We start from the raw sequence: 23,981 nt of genomic DNA, 5'->3' as shown, positions 1-23,981 counted from the left end.
CGGAGAGGAGGGAATCTCTTCCCTGGAAAGATTGAGCTAAAGAATAAACAGGATTTAGAAGGATGAAGAGGTTCAGGACACTGTAGACAGCAAAAGGGCAGGCAAAATTCCAGAGGTTACAGATTAACAGTTCCCACTGGTGTGGCCCCAGGGAACAGTCTGCAGAGGCAGGGCAGGCCATCTCTCACAGAAGCCTGTCCACCAAGGGACACAGTTCAAATTTCATATGGAGACTCACAAGAAGTATGGAGTGACACAAGCACAAGCTTTACAAACATGGCTCAGGCTTAAAGACAAACTGGAAGATGCTGTCACCACGTCCAAGGAACAAGGCTGCACCAAGGCAAAAACTAATTTTATCAAAGGCTTCACAATGTGTTCATTCAATTACAGCTGCTGCCCACAGACGCAAGAAAGGAGTGGCCGGCCGGGCGATGGTGGCGCACGCCTTTAATCCCAGCACTCGGGAGGCAGAGGCAGGCGGATCTCTGTGAGTTCGAGACCAGCCTGGTCTACAGAGCTAGTTCCAGGACAGGCTCCAAAGCCACAGAGAAACCCTGTCTTGAAAAACCATTAAAAAAAAAAAAAGAAAGAAAAGAAAGAAAAGAAAGAAAGAAAGGAGTGGCCACACTCAGTAGGCAACAGCGAGACAATGCTTACATGGTTTCCCAGTTGGGCAAGATCTCATTATTCCAGGTGAGGACGGCATTTCCGATGCTCTCTTCAACCTTGCACCTTTCCTCCAGCTGCTTCTTCCGCCTCTGGGCTTCTTTAAGCTCTATAAACCATAATTAAAACAAAGAAGAAAACACTGAGCAGCCAGTACCCACCATTTTCAAGTTCTGTGATTCTTCACAAAGAATCACATTGCAAAAACATCAGAAAAATAACAGTGAAGTAGGAGTTTGAGATGTGGTTCAGTGGTTAAGTGTTCACTGCAGAAGCATGAGATTTAGACCTCTACACCCATATAAAAGCTGAGTATGGTCTTATGCATGCCTGTAACCCCAGCACTAAGGAAAATAGAGACAGGAGGATTGCAAGTGGCTACCAGTCTAGTCAAAAAACACAGGCTTCAAGTTCAGCAAGAGATCTTGCCATCCCATCAAAGCAACAGAATGTATCACAAGACCACTCATGTTCCCTACCACTCTTCCTGAATGTGATCCCTAAGCTTATTCCTAACAGTTTGTGCAGTATTATTACTACTGTTGTTGTTATTATTATTATTATGTGTATGGGTGTTTTGCATATATATTTATAAGTATGTATGTGTATGTGTATACGTGTGTGTGTGTGTGTGTGTATGTATCATGTACATGCCTGGTAACCTCAGAACTCTAAAGAAGGCATCAAACCCCTGGAACTGGAATTACAGATGTTTGGGAGTTACCATATGTGTGCTGCGAACAGAGCTTCTACAAGGGCAACAAGTACTCTCAGCCATTGAGCCATGGTTCTAATCATGCACACAATTCCTAAGTTTACTCCATGTTAACTTCTATATCCATGGGTTCTCCAGCCTCAGACTCAGGTCTTTACCAAACATGAGCACACTGTTTTCTTGTCATATTCCCCGAACAATCCTCTGATAAATATCTACATAGTGTAAAACTATTATGGGTAATCTACAGATGACCTGAAATATATAGGAGGATATACATAGTTTATATATACATAGAATATGCCATTTTATAAACAAACCTTAAGATCTTTAGATTCTGGCAACAGCAAGAAGTTGTGGAACCCACTCACTCATGGATACTTGAGGACAGTTATAGTTTTTTATGATGAGATATAACAGAATTTACTAATCACTTTATATAATTTCATAACATTAATTTATACCATAATGCACCCCAATCACTATCATATCTAGAACCTTCTCATCTTCTCCTTGACTGAATTTGTTTTTATTAACCACTAACTCCCTGTCTGCCCCTCCCCAGGTGGATCCCCTTCTGCTTAAGAGGATCTCAATACACTGTCTCTCGGCAGTCAAAGAAACGAAGTCAGAGTATTTGTCATTTGGTTCCTGCTTTGCTTCATTTTGGATCAATCAGGTTCAACCATTCTGTAACATGTCAGAATTTCCTTCTAAAGGGTGAATGATATTCCATTTATTTATTATATGTACTTTTAAAATACTCTAGAGTCCTACAAAGAGAGTTCCAGGACAGTCAGGGCTGTCACACAGAGAAATCCTGTCTCAAAAAACCAAAAACAAAACAAGCGCTCCAGATCCAGAGCTATAGGTGTGGTAGTTTGAATGTAATTTTCCCTATAGGCTCATAAAGAGTGTCACTATTAGGAGGTGCGGTCTTATTGGAAAAAGTGTGTCTGAGTTCTTAGATCAGAATGTACAACTCTCAGCCCCTTCTCCAGTACCATGTCTCCCGGCATGCCACCATGCTCTGCACCATGGCGATAGTGAACTAAACCTCTGAAACTGTAATCCATCATCTATTAAATATTTTTCTTTATAAAAGTTGCCATGGTCATGATGTCTCTTCACTACAACAGAACCCTAACTAAGACATTAGGTGTTGCAAAGGAACTTACCAAATTCACTCATATCTGTGAAAACAGCCCAAGAAGGGAAAAACAGCTGCATGTCACTATTGGCTGCAATTCTTTCTAGCACATACTTCTTACCCTACAGTCTCTTTTCTCATGTAAGTCTATGTGTTCCTGGTGACAGGTTCTTGTTATATAGTAAAGACTGGCTTTGAACTCAAATCTCCTGCCTCAACTCCCCAAGTGGTCAGGTTAGCAGGTATGTGCTACCATACCCTCCTCTCATTTAAGACTGTTATGCTACCAGGAATAGAGAGAAGTATCATTGTTTGTTTAATGGAAAAACTATACATGTCAAAGTGTAAAGACCGTCACGGAGGAGAGCTCCGGAAGGGAAGAAGAAAGCACCCGCACTACAGGATGTGACGCGCTTTCACGGTACCTCGTTTCTTGGCCTGCACCACCATCTCTTCATATTGCTGTCTATGCTTTTGGGCTTCTTCAGCTGGTTTTGCTGGGAGATTTCTTGATAGGAAATAAGTAGGTTTGCATGTTACAACTAGATAAAAGTCTGAGGAAAAAAAATTCCTGAAGCATTATTGAATAAAAGTTAAAAAACCCAAAGTAAAAAAAAAAATCAATTATTTAAAACTATAATTCTTTCATAACCTAAAACTCTATTTGTTTTGTCGAGACAGTTTTACATAGCCCAGGAGACCCTACTACTGTAGCGGCGCAAGTGCTGGGACTACAGGTATATGCTACTTTGCTCAGCTGATGACAGAGCCAGGGCCTTACACACACTAGTCAAGAGCTCCACCACCGAGCTATCTCCCTGCAGAGACATTTCTTACAAAGCAAAATACTCACTGTGAAATACTGGGTTATAAAGATACAGACAAAAAAGTACCCTATTCTGCAAAGAAACTGATTTGATTGCAAAGCAATAGTGTCAACGGCTGAACCTCGCATTAGGATGACCTCACAGTATTATTATATGCCAGTTTAAGAGCTCAGTTTCATATCAGTTCTTGTGATAATCACACTGTCTGCTACAACACTTTAAGAAACATTCCTCTGGATATGTCTATGAGGGTATTTCCAGACTAGTTTAAAGAAGGAATATGGGTGATACCATGCCAAAAGCTGGAGGAAGCAAGCTAAGCACCAGCATTATCTCTGCTCCCTGACTGCTGATGCAATGTCATCGGCACCTCACACGCCTGCCACCCTGCCTTCTCCACCATGATAGAGAAACCCTCAAACCGTGAGCCAAAATAAATCCTTACTTCCTTGAGTTTCTTTTGCCGGGTATTTGCCACAGCAATGAGAGCAATAACTAATATAGTTCTGTAGTTCCTTTGTTCATTTCTATACAAATGCACACAGAAGCTATACGCATTCCATAGAAAATGCCAGTGGACTCTGGCAGCTGACTTCATGAGATGTGGTGGTGCCTGCACTACAGCTCACAAATACCATAACCATAACCACTAAGTTCCCAGTGAGATTGCAACCCACGACCACTGGCTAAACGTGGCAAGTCCCCAGTCTACCTCGCAGTACACTAAAGCTGGTCTTCACCCTAAAGTCCCAACCTCCTTTTCAGTGTTTCCCCAATTCATGGTCTCCAAGAACCAGGAACTAACAGCAGATACACTCCTGCTTAGACTTCACATTTTAATTTTTTTAATTATATTTTCTCTTTTCTCCTCTCCTCCTTCCCTCCCTCCCTCTCTCCCTCCCTCCCTCCCTCCCTCCCTCCCTCCCTCTCTCTCTCTCTCTGTGTGTGTGTGTGTGTGTGTGTGTGTGTATGTGTGTGTATGTGTATGTGTGTGTATTCAGAGGGTAACTTTCAAAAGTCAGTTGTCTCTTTCCACCATTCAGGTGCCAGGAATCAAACTCGTCATCAGGCTTGTCTGATGACACATCAGCCAGTGTCTTTCTTTCCTCACTGACCATCTCACTGGCCTGACTTCACAGTTTTAAATATCAGAAATGGACAGGACCCTGGAATTGCCTAGCCCAGTGCTGGACAGCCTGTTGTTGTTCTTCCTCAAGTAGGAGACCTTCTCATCAATACACTTTTCTGTGTAAATTCATAATTAGTTTAGCTATGACCTCTTCCTCCAGGAAGATCTCCAAGCATGATCTCCTCACCACACAGCAGGAATAGCAAGGCACCACCCAAGAAACTCCACAGGCCACTCTAGGAGGTGTCCTGCAGACAAAGGTACCTTCAAAGCACCACTTTGGAGCATGCTTACAGGGTTCCTTGCACTCCCAAATTGGCCTTGTACTTAAAATGGCTACACTATGTAAACCTGGATGGTAAACTTATAAGCAAATACTGCCTGAAAGGAAAATCCTGGTTAAATTTCTATGACACAGGACAGTTTTCCAAGTCACCATTTGGTGTCACATTGAGTGAAGGCTGACAGAGAGGTAACTCTTCTGCCCTTTCCTGCAAGCTAGCCTCATCCCCACAGCAGACAGCACAGAGGCTCTTCCCCAGACTCACGCAGGTCTGTCCTCAAGGATGAGTGCTGTGGTGGACAACGGCTCAAAATCCAGGTTCTTCCTCACATTCTGCTTTGGAGAGGGTGGCCTGCTTGGTCTTCCCGCCTTGTCTTCATATTCCTAGGACAAAAATACCAAGGTGACTCTGGGCCCAGCCAGTTTCCTATTATCAAAAAAGGAGCTGCTTGTAGCCAAGTTAGTTCACTGTAAGGATGAGTACAACTCCAAGTCTTCTCTGCTGTTGAGAAGGAAAAGCACAAGCTGAAGGGGCCCAAGATCTCCCTACTGTGCTGATGTTTAGGGTAGGACTGCATACTTCCCCTGCAGGTGGTTATGAAGCTAGACGGGTCTGTAGCCCTTTAACCAGGATTCCCACACAGTGGCAGGTCTTCTGTACTGTGAGTAAGAGATGAATGGCTATTGTAATGGTCACTGCTATACCATCAACTACACAATGTCCTGTCAATAATTCTACCATGCCCTGGAAATCGAAAGGTGACCTCCATACACAGAGTCACTAATTTGATTCATAGATTGCAGCCACAGGAGCTTAGTCACACCTGGTGACCCACAATCCAAACACCCAGGAGAAGGGTTCAGGAGAGTCAGCTTCCAAAATAATGTATGATTTGGGATCCCTATAAAATCAAAACATATTATTTTCTGGTTGTTTATCCCAGGTGAGGTGCATCCCTAAGGGAGACAATCTGGTTGAAAAAAAAAAAAGCAAGTGTGTAATTGCCACAGATTTGTGCCATTCTGGGTGACGAGAGTGGCACTATCCTATGAAGACTTATCGACACAAGCTAGAATATTATTCTCTCACCCAGAAAAGCCAGCTAAGGCTTCTAAAAAGTACAACAGCTTCTGTACACTGGGGCACATAGGGCTAGGATCCTACCTTGCTTACTCCAAAATGGTCCCATAGAAGGGGGAAAATCACTTTCAGGTACCTATCTATCTAGAACTGAGAGACTGACACTGGCTTCAGACCCTGTACAGCGCTGAGCGGTGACAGTTCAGTACCAGCAGCAGGATGCTCCAAGTCGAGTAAGTAAGTAGGTGTCAATATCTTCAGGACAATAGGAAATCTACCCACAGCTTTGTGCTGACAGTGATTCTAAGGCATTTGGAATTCTGGCAAGAATTAGTAACAATAACCCCATTGGATGCTACCTATCTCCTGAGCCTGGTCTAGTGCAATTTATGTTACAGCCAGTAATCTTGGGTCATAAATGCGATCCCCCAGAATCTGGATGCTTCTTTCCATTTGCCGTGGCTCCAGACACCATCTGACCTGACCTCCCTAACAATCAGTGTGGTTAGTATCACTCCACCTTACAGACAAGGTGATGCACGTTCAAAGTTCAGGCCTAGGGCTGCAGGTCCCTCTGCACTGCCACCCTAAGGAGGCCAGACCTCTTTTGAGACAATACCCAAACAAATGTGTAGTTCTGAAAAGAAAACATGGGTTGGGAGGCTTCTGAAACCAGGTTGGACTTGAAACAAAACACAGATCCACTAACCAGGAGCTAAGACTCCAAGCAAAGCATGTTCTTAGAATTCTCAGCCTTGGTTCCCACAGCTACCAGGTAGACATGAGCACTACCAGAGCAGGTTGCTGCCAACAACAGGGAGAAAGCCATGCAGTCAGCACAGCCCCTGCAGCACAGGGATAGGATTGCATGCACCATTGCGTTTTTTTCCCCTCAGACCTGAAATGACTCCATAATGCAAGGGAAAATACTGCAGTTTTAAACCAATCAAGGAGTCCAGCAAAGTTTGCAAGCCAAACACAGAAGCAAAAGGAAAGGAATGCTTTATTCAAGGCCAAACCATCAGGTTTTGTCAACAAGCACTTCTTACTAACTTAAGAAACAACACTGGCAGTGGCAGCTGACCAGGCTAATGTACCAAGCACTTTCAGGGGCCTCACAAGCAGAGCTGATTTAATCTGCACACCAATCCTCAGAGTCTAAAGATGCCTCCACTACCACCACTACCCCAATCCGAATGGATATATGGAGGCTCACTTATAGATTTGCTCTGTGAAGAATGGGTAAATTGAGCAGACTCTGAGCACTGGATTCTTTAGAGACATTTCTCACTAATTCATGTAAGCTACACACAGGTAGGACTCCATAGGAAGTAATCTCATTGCATTCAGCCTCAGTTAAGTTTTCAACTCTGACAGAAACCTATAATCCTGAGTCAGTTAGTGCCAAGTGGGGTCAAATAGTATGCTTCATCACACAGGGATGCATGATTAAAATGGTGGAGTCTGGCCTGCCCAAAAACTTGAAATCCCAGGTAGAACCTTTTCAAAACCCAAATGGTACTTGCAAATACAAATGGAACAGCACTGGGAATGTCCTGCCCCAAACCTAGCTGTTCTCCTACAGCTGCCTAGAGATGTCCACAATAAGCTCTCTGTACAACCAGACAAACCAGCTCCAGATACAAGAAGACAGTACTCACTCTAAGGCCTGAGAAAAAGCATTCACTACTGACTCATCAACACTAGGGCCATACACAATGCCGCAGAAGGAAAGGTTCAGAAGACGGAGATCTAAGTCCTGCCTTAGGCAAGTCTGGACTATCTCATGCCTCCACTCCCTCATTATAGACAGAAGCCACTGGTAAGACCATGGTGAGAGTTAAATGGGGTAGTATAATGTGATGGCTGCCTGCTCTATGATGGACTGAGCTCTTTTTGTATGCCAGGCAAAAATCTGTGAGTCTGTGTCCATCTAACCTGCCACTAAAAAGTTTTTCCTGCAAGGAACCAAGCTAGGAAGTCTTTTTGTCTTAAATTGGGTAACACTTCTCTGCACCTCTGGGCTTATCAAAAGTGCTGCAGACCAAGAGTAAAACAAGTTGCCCAGAAAATCAACTGTAGCCTCACCCACCCTGATCATCCCAGCAGAGAGGAATTTAGAATAGTTTTCTTCAAGGTCCTACTGCAAGACAGTTCAGTTGGTCATGAAAGACTTAAAACAGTAAGAGCCATGAGGCTCAGCAGGTTCAATCCCAAGATCCCATATGGTTCAAAGAAAGAACCAATTCCCACAAGCTATCCCCTGACTGCCACATGCACAATATGGCAAGCAAACACTGTGACATATATGCACATATGTACAGACAAATAAATGTAACTTGAAAATTTAAAAAGGAAGCAATTTAAAAGTACACCTACTAAAGGCAATTTGTCTCCATTCTATGCCTATCTGTATGATTCAAACTGCCTAAGTGTAGGTCATTTAAAAATAAATAAATAAAATAAAAACACTTTGCAAGACAGTGATTTATAAGTACCTGGATGAAGTCCCCGACCTGAGCAGTTGGTAATAAATCTCACTGGGGAAGATGAGACCAGACCAATGCAGCTGCTAACCGTGGGAGAAGCTGTGGGGTGTGGTTTGATGAATGAGTAAGTTCAGAGGAAAAACATCAAGAAGCCTGAACCAGGCCTCAACTTTAGGTAGGGGCTATGAGTAAAGCAAATTTAGTGGGGAAAGAAGACGACCACATAAAGAGAAAGAAGCTCATTTGTGAAGAGACCGTGTGGACCTACTCTTTAAGAGGCCCTCACTCCTCTACCTTGCAGGGGCCTCTCTGCAAGGAAAGTAGGTACAGGCAAAAGCTACTGCACAGAGCAGACCATGAGAAATGCGGAGGGGTAAGCAATAAGAAGTAAAGGGCCAGAAAGAACAAGACACAGCATCTCATTTATGCCATTTAGGCAAAGACAGATAAGCTAATCCTGAGGCCATAAGGGTGAGAGACCTTCTGGCAACACAAGCAGTAACCAAGAGAACACCCAATGCCAGTGGGGATGCTCCCATGCATACTGCCTGTGTTCTTGGCAGTCCTGCCCTATGTTGGCTGTTAAGTTAGTTTCTGCTAGCTCAAGTCTCTCCTTCATGGGATGGCCTATTTCAGACATAGATTCTGGTCTGTGGGTTAGCAAGAACATTTTAATCAGGGCTGATACTGAGTCAAAATTGTTTTGCCTAGCCATTATGGTCTTAACACATAGCTACTCAAAGCTAGTGGAATAACCCAAAGAAGGAGAGGAGTCAGTATATAGGGCTGTAAAGTGTTGTGTGAATGTGGGTTAGACCTTATCTGCAGACTGCCTAGAGCCAAGAGCCAGAAGAAAATCAGTAGACAACTGAATTTGTTTTAAAAAGAGACGGAGTATACACACATAACGTGCAAGTGCATGCACACACCCTGCAACAGACAAAATTTGTATTGAAAGGAGAGGAGGTCTGATCCGAAGCAATGGAGGAATACTTTCCAGGAGGAAGACAAGAGAAATGGCTTATCAATACTACCCCTAGAACAAGAATTGTGCTACAAAGATAGCCAAGAATGACGTTAATCTAATCAGACCCCCACTAGCTTCTTGGATTAGCCCACCAAGAAGAAAGGGCTATCAATCAGGCCTGTGCTCACATCTGACTCAGCAGCAGAATCTATCTGCTAATGGAAGTCCAAGGTTCAGGACCTATATCAGGAATAGGCCATCCCATTGGGGACTTGAGCTAGCATAAACTAACCCAGGAGACAGCAGAGGGTGGGTCTGCCAGCCGCAAGCAGTATGCAGGAAGCACTACAGGACGGGCCATCCCCGCCAGCACTGCCTCCCTGAGCACTATCTTCCCCTCCATACCGTTTCTTTGTCTGCTAAGGGTGAAGAAATGAGAACAAGTAAGCATGAGACATGTACCCAAAGGAGATGCCAGAAACGTCAGGTGCATGGTTGTCACTGTATTACTATAAAACAATTCCCCACAACATTTCTCTAAAAAGGGTACTGAATGGGGCTATGGAGAAGACAAACAAGGCTCAAGTGTTGCATAGCAGAGCTGGTTTCACCCCTTGCTGTCTGTAGCAAGCGTCCGCGAGAAGACTGCTGTTCTAGGACATGGAGCTATTTTGCCATCTGAAGAGGGAGTGACCCATTCAGGTTTTACAGGTGCTCAGCCCTCCAGAAGATGTGATGGTGACTCGGTGCTTTGACCACAGCGTAGGTAGGTAAAAGCCCTGAACGCCTGGAAAGGCTCCTCCTCTCTGGGCTCTTGTTCTCTAGCCCAGCACAGTATCCTCCCAGAAATTATTCTCTTAAGTTCCCAGGAATGCTGGCACTGGGAATAGCAGCTCTCAGGAGACCTTCTCTAGTGGTCAAATTACTTACAAACATCAAGAAGACAAAAGTTAACAGACACTGGGAGCTGAAATGGACCAAACTGTATGAGTTTTGAGAAACCCAGCTGTGGTCGGTCCTGAGTCTACTGTTCCCCCAGATTCCTTCAAACAAGACCGTTCCATCTCTAGGTGGCCCCTGGCCTAAACTGACCTGACTCTGGAAAAGGAGCAGTGGCTCTAGGGGTGAGAATAAGGGCTGAAAGGGCGATCTCTCTGTACCAACACTGGATCCTGAAAGAAAATCCTGCGAGCAGCAGACACAAAGAAGGCCATGGGAGGAGGTGCCTCACTGGTGTCCCCGGCAAGCTCGGGTTAATGGGTAAAAACAGATAGATGCATATGATGTACACACACCTGCATTCAGGCTTATATGCACACACCCGCACATACCGCACACAGGATCAAGCAGGCCTGGAACGGCAGGCCGAGGTACCGGTGGAAGCCAAGCTGGGACCGCGGACCCACATAAGACTCACCATGAACGCCAGGCCTCAGAGGCGCGTGGCCGGCGGATCCATGCCCAGTGAGTGGAGGCCGGCCTGCCTCCTACCTCTGGACCACTGTTCTACACGCAGCTCTACACTGGGCGGGTGAGGCAGGCGGAGCAGCGGTACGGCAGGACGTTCAATCGCTCACAGATACAGCGATTCCCGGATCCCTGCTCAGTGTTCCTGGGTTGGGCTGGTCTAACTGGCAGGGACCTCCTCCACAAGAGATGGGGCGGGGCTGGCTGAGTCAAGGCTCAGTGGCCTCCCTGCCAATCTTGAGGTGACCAGTCCCAGACAGGAACCTCGGGGTTCTAAATACAGCGAGAAGAGTAAGCAAAAGACTGCATGCAGGAGAGAAAGTTCTGCTTTGTGAGATTATAGGGGAAAAAAAAAACAGAAATATGTGTCACCAAAAGAAACTGCATAAACTAATTAATACGGTACCCTCTCAGAAGCTGGCTGGTTATGAGCATGAATAAAGTACATACTGACAGGGTTCATGATAGAGCTTGCTTCTGGAAAACAACCCGGAGGGGCGTCTGACACTTTCCAGGGTAAAAGAGTTGTTTTCTCAACATGCATTAATTAAAACAAAATAGTACCTTCAGAACAGAGGACTTCACTGTAAACTATACCTTATAATTTTTTTTTTTTTTTACAAATCTGTATAGGGGCCAAAATTATTTTAGGCCAGCCTAGTGTACTGAAACAAACTCGGTAAGAGCATCACAAAGTCCTCTGTCCTTGATGGACCTTCTTACAAGCATCCTGGACTAGGAGTTACAAGGGACCTCACTCACCACTGGATTTTTGAAAACTCAGTACTTAATTTTTTATTCACTAACAGAAACCTCACAAAGAAGGAGCCCTGGAGATCCATCAGAAAAAGGGGCACTGTCACGGCACATAGTAACACAGATAGTAACACCCATGCAGAAAATCTGGGACTCTCGTAAATCCCTGGGGGCAATTCAAAACGGTAGGGCCACTTTGGAAGCAAGTTTCCCAGCTTCTTACACAGCTCAGTACACACCAGCCACACACCCGAGAACTTATCCAAGAGAAACCACCTACAAAAAGGCCTGCTTACAAAACTTCATAGCACTTGTGTGCCAATCAAACTCTAAAACAATCCGAATGTCCACCAGCGGAGGAACGCATGAACAGCTCAGAACCAGCGAAAAGAGGAAATTACTGACACACACGTGCTGCTGGTGAAAGTGCCTCTGAAACAGTGCCGCAGCAAAAGCTGCCAGAAGGGAGACAGCCAGGGTGGGGCCATGTATGTGAAATACAATTGGTATTTGTCTGAAGAAGGGACTGAGGATGGCTGCACACTTTGCGTAATGGAAATCCTCCAAGACTGGATGCAATGGCAGGTGGACAGCCGTGCATACACTGGGAGTCACTAAGCGTTTATAGTGAGTGGATTTCATGGTGCATTAGCATGTTTGCTCAGTGTGGGAGGCACTGGGATCAATCTGAGTTCTGCAAAAATAGGGAGGGGGTCAAATCTGTGGAACTGCTCAAGGAATAATTTAATAAACCCATATACAAACCACCCAGATCACAGTAAAGTGAGAATATTACAATACTCACCTTAGTTTTAAAACATTTTACCCCTTGAAAGAAGTTGCAGGTGCCATGTCTTCTCCCCTAAATCCTATAACAGCCAGCTCCCTAAGAGGAAGAAAGCCGTGAGGGAGCCAGATAACTGTCCTCCAGGTCTCACCTTCCCTGAACACCCTCACAGAAAACACTCCTCAGTGCCTTAACTCAGCAAGGCCCTGCTTCCATCCTGGTTTCAGCAGCATGCATAACCTGTCATTACATGGTCATCTGACTCACATTCTCTCATTGAGCTGGTGAGGGGCCAGCAAAGCACCTGGCAGAGGAGGCACACAGCACTCACTTGTGGAATCAGTATGCCAATCACAAGAAGCCACCTGTCCTGACTGCCTGCCATCCAAGCAAGTACTCCAAGTACTTGGCCCCAGCAATAATGACAAACATGGTTCTTGCCCTAAGTCATTCACAGACAAGCAAACAGGCAATGTCTATACCAGTGCTCAGTGATATGACAGAAAACTGAGGTTGGGAAGAGACATTCCCCCTCAACAAATACTAATACAGTCGCAGGGGAAGGCAGTTAACAGTACCTTTCTAGAAACAATGCTATCGGCTGAAAGAGAGTTAAGCACTGTGAAGCTCAGTTCTCAGGGACAAGAGCAAGTTCTCGGCCTCTCCATGCCTGTTACCATCACCTGGACACTCAACACCTAGTGCCTACCCAACATTTTACAAGTTAGCCAACTGGGGCCATAACTGAGTCCACAGATTCACTCACACTAAATCTGGTCAAGATGGCTATAAGCAAGCACTAAAAATGTGTTAGGATGTGTAAATACCATTTACAAAGTTATGACTACATATTACACCATGAGAGAGCTAGCAGGGTGACTTCTACCAGTGTGTGAAACTTATAGGACTAATCACACCCTTTCAAGACTTTTCTCCATCAAACACTGGCATGAATATTGCATGTCTTAACCCATACAACAAGTTTTCCTCCAGAAGTTTTCTGCAATAACCAGAACACATCCCCAGGCTTCCTGCTTCCCTGTTAGCATGTTTGATCTATCTGCTTAGTTTGTATGTCTATAGCACAGACATCTCTACCTTTGAAGTCAGGGAGGCAAGACTGACTCACCTTCCCTTCCTAGCAGATCAAACACCCAACAGGCCACTGAACAACACAAGGATCAAATGAAGATTATAGGAACAACTTCAGTGTCCAATCCAAGGCTATGATCAGTAAATCAAGAAATAGCAACTCATTCCAAAACCACAGAGAAACCCTGTCTCAAAAAACCAAAAAAAGAAAAAAGAAAAAAAAGAAATAGCAACTCCTAAAACCATTAAGTAAAAACAAAATCATTCAACAATATGTGAAGCTATAGAAAAATATGTGTTGTCAAAAATTAGAAATGGTCTATAGGTTAACCATACACTAAAGCTGAGCACCATCCTAAGCCATCAATAAGCACATGCAGTTCGATCCTTGCTCTCTTGAATACATCTGGGTGCTGCTTGAGAGACACACAATAAAGCTACAAACACATGAACAAGAATTTCCAATGAAGAAAAATGCTGTGCAGAAAATACCCCAGCAGGCTGATGACATCCCTTTAGACTTTAGTTGGTCAGGGGAAACCCGAGAAGACACCATCTGAGCTCTGACCACCCACTGAAACACACATTGAAGAAAGGGCAAAAGTAATGGCTTAGTGCAGACAAGAAGCCACAACGTGTGATGGGGTGCACTGGGAAGAGGTGGTCCTCCCAAGTTCATAGCAAAGAACACATATTCAGCCCAGTGTGATCAGCAGCCAAGAAGATCTGCACTGAAAGACTTTGTATCAGGAGTTCGTACCAGCATAGACTTTCACTTCTTTACAGCACAACCTATGAGGGGACAGGGAAGCTAATCTTAAGAACAGGTGATCTGTAGTTTCTGCATTCATATTCAACCAACTGCAGATCAAAAGCATTCCTCAAGGGGGGGGGGGAACACTGTTGTCTGGACTGGTTATCATAACTCCCTAAACAACACAATACTTTTTACACAGCAGTTGCATTGCATTAGGAAGTATAAGTATTGTAGAAATAATTTAAGGTGAACATGACAATGTTAGGTTACCATTATATAAAAGGGACTCCAGTGTCCCAAGATTTGAGGATCCACAGAACGTTTTGGAACAAATATCCTGCATGATACTACTATTTAGGTTTCACATTGTAAGAAACCCCATCGGGAAGATGGTCCTTCTCAGCCACTATAGCTTCCTTTTTACCTCTACAAGGTGAAATTTTTTTCTGCTTCTACTTTGCTGAGTTTTTAATCAGAAATGAACACTGAACTTTGTCAAATACTTTTTCTGCCTCAATAGGACCGTGTGGTTTTCAGTAATACAGTTAGTAATACAGTTGATGACACTGACTGTTTCCCTACATCATGCCGGCCTTGCATTTCTAGGATAAATGTCACTTAGTCCTTTGTGTTGGCGTCAAAACATGTCTTGGGTTCAGTTTGCTAATAACATGCTGAGAATCATGTGTGCTCATAAAGGACACTGGGCTAGGGATCAGTGTCAGCAGCACTAGCATCAAGGAATGAGTCAGGAAATGTCTTTTTCCTTCTAAATTTGGCAGTGTTTTTAAGCAGATTTCATGAGTGAAACCACGTGGGCCTGAAGATAACTTTTCCGGAAAGTGTCTTATTTTTCTCTTTGATGTCGTCAAATTCCGTGACAAATGCAACTTTAAGAAAAAAGGGTTTGTTGTGGTCCCCAGCTCCAGGAGGATGGTATCCACCACAGTGCAGAAAGCATGGAACAAGAGCAGAAGATCAGTTCATCACACTGCATCAACACACAGGAGGCACAAAGTGACCAAGAAATTGGAGCCCCAGCACCTCAAGGCCCACCCAATGACCCACTTTCTCTACTAAGGGTCCCCCTTCTAAAGGTTCCACAGCCTTCCCAAACAGCTCCAGCAGTTGGGAACCACATGTTCAAACATGTGAGCCTGGAGAAACATTGCACATTTAAACTACCACAGTATTTAACTAATTTTCTTTTTAAGAAAAAATAATTTAATTTTATTTTATTTGAATGGGTGTTTTGTCTGCATGTGTGTTTGTGTGGGGGTGTTGGATACCCTGGAACAGGAGTTACAGGGAATTGTTAGCTGCCATGTGGGTGCTAGGAATTGAACCCTGGTCCCCTGAAAGAGCAGTCAGTGTTCTTAACCACTGAGCCATGTCTCCAGCCCCAACTGTAATTTTCTTGTCTTACAAAAAACAAAACAAATCCAAAATTGCAGTATGAATCAGTTCACATTTTACCTCGGATGAGTTCTAGTGATTTCTAATTTCCAAGGAAATAGATCATTTCACCTGAGATGACAAATTCCTGTAGAGAGTTGCTCAAAGAATTCCATTTTCCCTCTTAGTTTTGCAGGTTTCACAGTACTATCTATCCCCTTTGCTCATTCCTTTTATTGAAAATCTGTTTCTCTTTCTTTGGTTGTTCAGCTAAGATTGATCAGGACAAAGATCATTCAAAGATCCAGCCCTGGTCTCACTCACTGCCATTTACAGTTCCAATTTCATTTTTATTTCTTCTGTATCGTTTGTTTCACTTCTGCTTTTTAAAATCTTAAGACAGGAACTTGGATTACTGATGTGAGACCTTCCTTCTTTTAGTCTCATGATATATATTTCCTATCCAAATTTCACCTTCCAAGTTTTGGTATGTTGTATACTTGTTTGTATCGGAATATTTTCTAATTTTCCTTGTGGCTTCCTCAGAAATTTGCTACTTATTTAATATCCACATTTAGGGAGATGTTCTTAATATTTGTTATTGCTTTTTGTCTAATAAATACTATTAGAAACATTTACTTAACTTTAATCCTTTGGAATCTTTAAAGATTCTGGTGAATGCTCCACATGCACAGGGGATGGCTACTACTGGAGGGGGAATGTTCTGGACAGGTCAGTCAGCTGCTGGAGAGTAGAATTCAGATTCTCCACACCCTGGCTTGCTCCAGCTGCAGCTGCTCCTTCTCAGGGTCTTAGAGTAGCACTGACCCTCCACTTGGAAAGTAGAAAGGTCCAGTTTTCTGCATCTCTGCTTGGTGGATTTGCATCAGGCATTAGGTGCAGAAACACTCAGAGCTAAGTGGTCTTCATTAGGCAACAGCTCTCCTTATTTCCAGGAACTAGTTGTGTGAAGCCCAGTTTTTATTTTTTATGACATTAATAGGTCTACCTTAAGGGAGGTGCTAAAGATTGAACCCAGGGCTTCATGTACACTAAACACAAAATTCTATGACTAAACTACACCCCAGCTCCATTTTCTCCTCTTTCTTCAGAGTGTTTTCTTACATGTTGAATATTTGAAGAGTTCTTTGTAGATGACAGAATTGAGTCACTTTTTTTCAAGCCTCTTTGATAGCACTGGTATGCCTAGGCCATCCGTATGTAACATAATTTGGTAGGTCTGAATTTAAGTGTCATCTTACCGGGTTTATTGTTGCTTTTCTTCCCTATTTCTTCTTTTCTGCCTTCATTTTGAGTTTTCTGAATTTTGTTAATTTTAAAATTTTGCAATTTTAATTTATCTCTCATGTTTTTGGTCATCTTTCTACATAGCTCAATGGTCAGCCTAGGAGCTGAAATATGTATATGCAATTTTCTGTGACCTAATTGGAATCAGCATTTTATCACTTTGAGTAGGAACTCATCGCCCTTCCCCTGATATATGATTGACTTGTATGTTACATCTCCATACAGTCGAAGACCTAAACAACACTTAACTATTGCATTTAACCAAACACATTTTTAAAGAACCTACTGAGAATTGACTCTCTGCAATTCTGCAATCTGCCATATGTTCTAGTGCAATGACCCTGCAGTGGTCAAATCGTGTACAAACTATAGAAATGATCCCGGAAAGTATAGGGATCTTGCTCTCTTACAACAAGACTCCTGGAAGCAAGTGCTCTTACTTTTCATCTGAGAACACTTGCCTTTCACCTTTGTTCTTGATACAACATTCTGGGTTGACAATTCTTTTCTTTCAACAGATCCAAAAATACTGATTCCCTTGACAAGTGTGCATGTGTGTGTGATTTTTTTTGTTTTGTTTTAGATTTTTTATTGTATTTTTATTGTGTGTATGTGGGAAGGGGTTCTGTGCAAGTGTTAGCAAAGCCTCAAAAGAGGACACTGGGTCCCTTGAAGTGCAAATTACAGGTGGCTCAGCCACCCAACCTGGGTGTTATGAACTTAACTATAGTCCTTTGCAAGCACAGCAGCTGCTCTGATTGCTGAACTATCATCTCTCCAGCCCCCTCTGTTGTTACTGATGAGAAATTCATAAGCATTCAAATTACTATTCTCCATTAAGTAACATACTGTTTTTCTCTGAATGCTTGTAGGATTTTTTTTGTCTTTATTTTCAGCAGTTTGGTTACAACTTGTCAAAACTTACCTGTTTATAGGATCACTTACTAGACTTAAATCTGTAAGTGAATGACTTGACAAATTTTGGACATAGTCATTTATTTTAATATTCTTTTATTAATAAGACTTCTGTGGCACAAATTCAAGCTTTGGTGATTCTGGCTTCAACTTTCTATTTTTTTTAAAAATATTATTGTATATGTGATTGTGTGTGAATACAGGCACACAGGTCCAAAGAGCATGTGTGCAAGTCAGGGGACAATTTTCAGGAGTTGGTTCTTTTCTGCAACAATATGAAATCTAGGAATTCAACTCAGGTTGTGAGGCGTGTGCAAGCACCTGTAGCTGCTAAACCATCTCCATCTTACTGGGTTTTAAACATTTTAGTGTGTCTCCTATGTTCAAGATTATATTACTCTACCAACCCTCCTTTGATCTTTGCTGTTAGACTGCATAAGTTCTACTAATCTACCTTAAAACTTACTCTTCCTAACTTGTGTGTTCTGCTATTGAGTGGTCTGCTTAGTTATTTCAGCTGTATTTTTCTGTTATAAATGTTCACTGATTTACTTTCTATTTTTCAACTAATGTTTTCATCTTCCACTCTCAAGAGTGTCTACCCTACTTGCTGGAGCATTCTTCTAGTGGCTTCTTTAAGGTCATACACAATCTCAATATGCATTGATTTTAGGATTGAATCTACTGGTCATCAAAAGACAATCAAGTCCTTAAACCTAATAATTTTGAACTGTATCATAGATTGTTTGTTTTTCAATACAGGGTTTCTCTGTGTGGTTTTGGAGCCTGTCCTGGAACTTGCTCTATAGATCAGGCTGGCCTCAAACACAGAGATCCGCCTGTCTCTGCCTCCTGAGTGCTGGGATTAAAGGCATTCACCATCACTGCCTGGCCTAGACTTTTCTTTAAATATTTTTTAGATTTATTTTGTGTGCATGGGTGTTTTGCCTGCATGTTTTTCTATGCACCATATGCATGTTTGGTGCTGAGGAAGTGGTAAGCCTCCACATGGGTGCTAGGAATCAAACCTAGATCCTTTGCAAGAACAAGTTCTCCTAACCACTGAGTCAATTCTTCAGCCCATAGACTCTTCAAAAGTTATGTTCCAATACTTGACCTTGTGTAAATGATGACACTATTATAACATATTTGGACTCCAAACATAAAGACCTACAAGTTCCAGCCAGCTTTTCTGTTGAATTGTGATTCTAAACTGTTTTCAGCACTTTTGACTGTCTTGCATGTGCACCACCCAGTGGCCAGTCAGAGATTTGCATGTGCTCCATCCATTCTCTTTTACTTAAGGTCAGATCCATGTACCCAGACAGTGGCAGGAAATACAGGAGTCATAATAAACTTAAAGAAGTCACTTTCCTGCACATCTCTTTGCAATCATCAAGTGTCTTCTAGTTCCCTGAGTCTTCCTGCTGTGATTAAATAGCTATACACTTCCCACCACTGTGTTGGTGAGAGAGGGTAAAGCAGATGTACAGATCTTTTCTCACCAGCTTCCCCTCCTGCAGTGTTAGGCTCCTGTCAGACACTATGAGAACTAGAGAGAAAAGAACAGAGAGAGGAGGGCTGGAAAGCTGGCTCAGCTAAGAGGAGCCAGGCTCAACTCACACCAGCCACATGGCTGGTCAAAACTGTCTATAACTCCAATCCCAGAGGTTCTATTGCAATCTTCTGACCTCCCTGGGCACCAGCCACACATGTGGTGCACATAACATACAGGCATAAAACACTCATACCCATAAAATAATAAAATAAATAAAACCTTAAAAAAAAAAAGAACAGAGAGAAGGGGGCTGAAGAGATGGCTCAGTGGTTGAGAGCACGGCTCCTCATCCAGAGGACCTAGGTTCAATTCCCAGGCCCCACATGACAGCTCACAACTGTCTATAACTCCAAGACCTGACACCCTCATACATACATGCAGGTAAAAACAACAATGCACATAAAATAAATAAATTTTAAACAACAACTACGAAAAGAACAGAGGAAAAATAATGCAAAGGATGCTTTCTGCCTATCTCTAAGTATTGGACTCACTCTTCCCCTAGCCATAGAGCCCTTTCTGGTCCTTTCTGTTATTTTAACACTCCTTTCTGAATTTGGTCTGCCCAAGTTCAGGCTAAAAATGCCAGAGAGGGAAAGTCCATTCAGTTTCAGTTCAGCAGTATTCTGAATTATGGTCTTCTTGCTCAGTCCTGCACCATGTGCTCCCTACCACCAGCAAGCAGATGCTCTGTGCACTCTGTTCACATAGTGTGTTTACTGGGTGAGCAGAAGTGGCATATACTTAACTGAATCTAGGACCTTGTTCTAGTTATTTTTCTTTTAATTTGTGTGTGTGCATGTGTGTGTGTGTACATACACATGCCACAACACACAAGTGGAAATCAGAAGCTAACTTGTAGAAGTTGCTTTTATTCTTCCACCATGTAGGTTCTGGAGTCAGAATTCAGATGTGGTGGCAAGTGCCTTTATTTACTGAGCAGAGTGCTGATCAAAATGAAGGTTGTTTCCTTGCTATTTTAAAAATTATCTGTAGGTTTTCAGCTACCTCCACTGAACACCCATACATATCCTTCCTGTAATGTGTAATCCTTTTATATACCAGACCTCTCAGAAACCAGAGCACAGGAAAATGAATGTCACTCTAAGCTGCCCTGGATTTATGACTTTCTGGGGTTCTCTAACATCTAAAAGCTGATTTGATTCTAGAAGACCACCTAAGTCATTCCTGGATTGATGTGGGATTCCCCTCTGTATGCTGTGAATACCATTGGTTAATAAAGAAACTAGATTGGCCTATAGCAAGGTAGAAAGGAGACGGAGTCAGAAAGAAGCCATGTAGCCCCGCTGGAGACAGACGCTGGAACTTTAGCCGGTAAGCCACAGCCACATGACCATACACAGATTAATAGAAATGGGTTAAGTTAATATGTAAGAGTTAGCCAATAAGAAGCTAGAGCTAATGGGCCAAGCAGTGATTTAATTAACACACTTTCTGTGTGATTATTTCAGGGCTGAGAGTCAGGGAACTAATTATTGGCCTCCCTCAACAAATGTTCAGAAATCTTTTGCAAGTACACTAGACAGTAATCTTGAAACTTAACCATCATTTTACTTTTACAGGATCCCATAAAAAGAACATCACCCCCATGACAGCTGGAAGCAATTCTAAAAGACGACATCCCCTCTCCCAGGTATTAAATATTATAGGCCAACAGTTGCTCATGTTTGAGGTTCTTTAGATACATAGAGATTGTATTCTGCCTAGATATGTAATCTTCAACCACTTCAAGGATCTATAGAACACAGCATTTAAATAACTTAAGGTTCTGTTGACATGAGACATGATTGCTCCTGACAGCACCAAGCTATTTCCGAGAGAATGTTGAGCATCAAAGACACTCCACTCAGAGTTTGTTTTCGTCTTGGCACAACTGGCCTTTGGGCAAGGAACTGCCCATGCCTCAACCACTGACAAAGTACATGGTATCTGGACTGGATAAGCAATATACAAGGAAAATGATTGTCAAACCTTGCCAAGACAGGATAAGAAAGCTCTGAAAATTTTCCTGCCCCGAAAATGGTCTGTCAGTTATACTAAGCCTTAGCCAAAGTTGTTGCTTCAACATTGCAAATGAGACTTTGAGTGATTGCTTGGGTAGTCAATTGTCTCCGTCATATACTGCTTGCTTTGGAAATTGCTTGATTGCACTTCTTGCCTGCTCAAGCATTATTATCTCAGGCCTTCGATGGGTTTGAAGATTAGACAGTTGTAGTTACCATCCTCTTATGGTTTAGCCAAGTCTAATTCTGATGCAAGACTTAGACTCTTTGGAAAAGAATGTCTATTAAAATATTTATCATGTGTTCCTTGCTTAATATTGTTTATGTTGGTTGTAATTTTATACTTGATAGCTGTTCCTATTGTATATAGTTTGTATTGGGTTTGGATTGCTCTTATTAAGACAAAAGGGGGAGGTAATGGGGAATCTTTGCCAACCAATTATCTTTAAGAGGTAGGACCCCTTGGGAGAGGGTTGGGGGGGGAGAAGCAGGGAGGGGAGCAGAGAAAAATGTAGAGCTCAATAAAAATAAAAAATAAAAAAAAAGAGGTGGGACCAAGTTAGGGTGTGGCTTTCTAGGACCTAGAGAAAATCGGCAAGCGGCCCAGATGCCCTCTTTCTGTGTGGTTCCCTTGCAGCTCAGCTGAGTTTGGACTTCTCATTCCTGTTTCGTGAGTCTTTCCCTTATAATAAATAAAAATATAATTGTTTTATCTTTTAGCTAGTCTAGTTATTTCCCAAATCAAGCTAACTTCTACACTGGGTATACAAAGCTAACACTGAATCAGTAAGCCTATGGTTGCCATAACCAGCAGCTGCCTTAGCAAGAACCAGCACTTTGGTTTTCTGTTCAACCTTACTCCCTGACAGTTAAGCTAATTGCTCAACAAACAGCAAATAGTGTATACAGAACAAGACTACCCCATTTTGTTCACAAGAGAATATGAGCAAAACCCCATCCCTGCTAAGCGGCCAGAGCCCCCATTCATTCAAACCCAGTGGAGAGAGAACTGAAGGCAGCATCTTTACTCTATAGCTCAGTAGCTATAGAGTTCGCATGCTGGTGGATGTACTTCTGGCCCTTTGTGTAGCTAGCTGCAGTGATGACTACTTTCTTCCCAATAGCCAACATTCCCACTGCACAGCTGCCATCCTTGGGATTACTATAGTTGCTAAAACATGGCTCTAGTTTATTTCAGTGTGCGGGAGGCACGAAGTCTGCAGACTTGCATTTCTTACATCTGCAGGTAATGAAGGCACGCCTCATCAGGTCAGGTCACCTGACTAAACTTCAAGAGTCATGACTTTAGTTTCATTCTCTTATCCTTGGTCATGTTTGTTTCCCCTAAGGTGCCTCTGACATCATCATGTAAGCTAATGAAAAGTATGACTTAATTTTCAAGCTTTTTATGAAATTTGAAAAGAAACTGGAAAGTAACATCCCCCGTCCCCCTCAACACACACACACACACACACACACACACACACACACACACACACACACAAAGAAACTGAAGTCTCTAAGGCCAAGCCACAAGAATGTGACTCAGACCAAGTGAGGCCAGGTGCCCTCAGAGTACTTCCATGAGAAAGTGGGCATATTTATTAGCTGAAAATCACAACAACCGTACCTTGACCAGCTCTGGGGAAAATACACTGCATACACAATCTCTTAAGTTATAGCAACACCACGGGTAGGTAGTTATTCTAATACCAAGTCCACACCTAAGACAGACCAAAGAGACAACTGGTCCCAGGTCATACAACGAAAGGAATCCAGAGCTCTTGGCTGCTGTGTACACCTGTTCCCTTGCTCTTCCACAAGCTCTGGAGCCACATCATTACACATGCTTTCATGCCCTTGGTGCCTGGGGTCTGCTCAATGACTTAAGCTCATTGTCACACTGTACCCAGCTTCCTGTGTCTCAGGGTTAGCTTGTCAAGAGAAAAAAAAAACAGCAAACACTTTTGTAACATTTATTGCACTCAATATTATTCTAAGCATATAGTATGATTCACTTATTTAATCCTTAATCACCTAGGAGACAGGTACATTTCCTTTAAATTTATAGATGATGATATGAAGCTCAGACAGATTGAATAGCTTGTCCAGAGTAGCACAGCCAAATTGTGACAGCTGAAACACAAACCCAGGCAGGCTGTCTCCAAAGTCCATGTTCTTTTTCTTTATATTTGATTTGTGTGTGTGCACTTGTGTGTTGGTACACATGTACCACTGTGCCTCTATACAGAGGCCAAAACACAACTTACAAGAGTCAATTTTTTCCTTCTACTATGTGGATCTCATAGATTGCACTTTACAACAGTACCAGTACTTCACCTCCTAGAAAAGTTACAGCTGAGTTTTACATACAGCTTATATTTAATTGTACGCTCACTTAATAAGTCTCCACAATGACTCAAAATCAAAATGCAATAACTTACAAAGATGATTCCAACACTGATAACTTTAGTGAGTCTTCCAGGGAAACGGTAGACAATATCCTCACAAATTTTATTTTCAAAGACATGAAAATGCACTGTGTGGAAACCTGCCTCTTCCTTTTATACCCTATACCTAACAGTCATCAGTCCTGTCCTTGTCACTCCACA

General features: G+C 42.7%; 1 protein-coding gene across 7 annotated transcripts in view; it reads right to left on the bottom strand.

The window, feature by feature from the left end:
- Window positions 1-23,981, bottom strand: part of Tbc1d14 (TBC1 domain family member 14) — a 115,024-nt gene that overhangs the window by 31,222 nt on the left and 59,821 nt on the right. For 6 of the 7 annotated variants that reach the window (XM_075943760.1, XM_075943758.1, XM_075943761.1 and 3 more), the window contains 3 exons: window positions 5,039-5,157; window positions 2,960-3,042; window positions 661-778 (listed from right to left, as the gene is read on the bottom strand). In XM_075943760.1, coding sequence (XP_075799875.1) covers window positions 661-778; window positions 2,960-3,042; window positions 5,039-5,157 — 320 coding nt within the window. Of the gene's footprint in view, window positions 1-660; window positions 779-2,959; window positions 3,043-5,038; window positions 5,158-10,727; window positions 10,944-23,981 lie in introns of those variants that run through there. The other variant, XM_075943764.1, reaches the window with a different exon arrangement.

The sequence above is a fragment of the Microtus pennsylvanicus genome, chromosome 12, assembly GCF_037038515.1.
Source record: "Microtus pennsylvanicus isolate mMicPen1 chromosome 12, mMicPen1.hap1, whole genome shotgun sequence".
Classification (NCBI taxonomy): domain Eukaryota; kingdom Metazoa; phylum Chordata; class Mammalia; order Rodentia; family Cricetidae; genus Microtus; species Microtus pennsylvanicus.
Note: the sequence above shows the minus strand (reverse complement) of the source record. Positions and strands in the feature narration are given on the sequence as shown.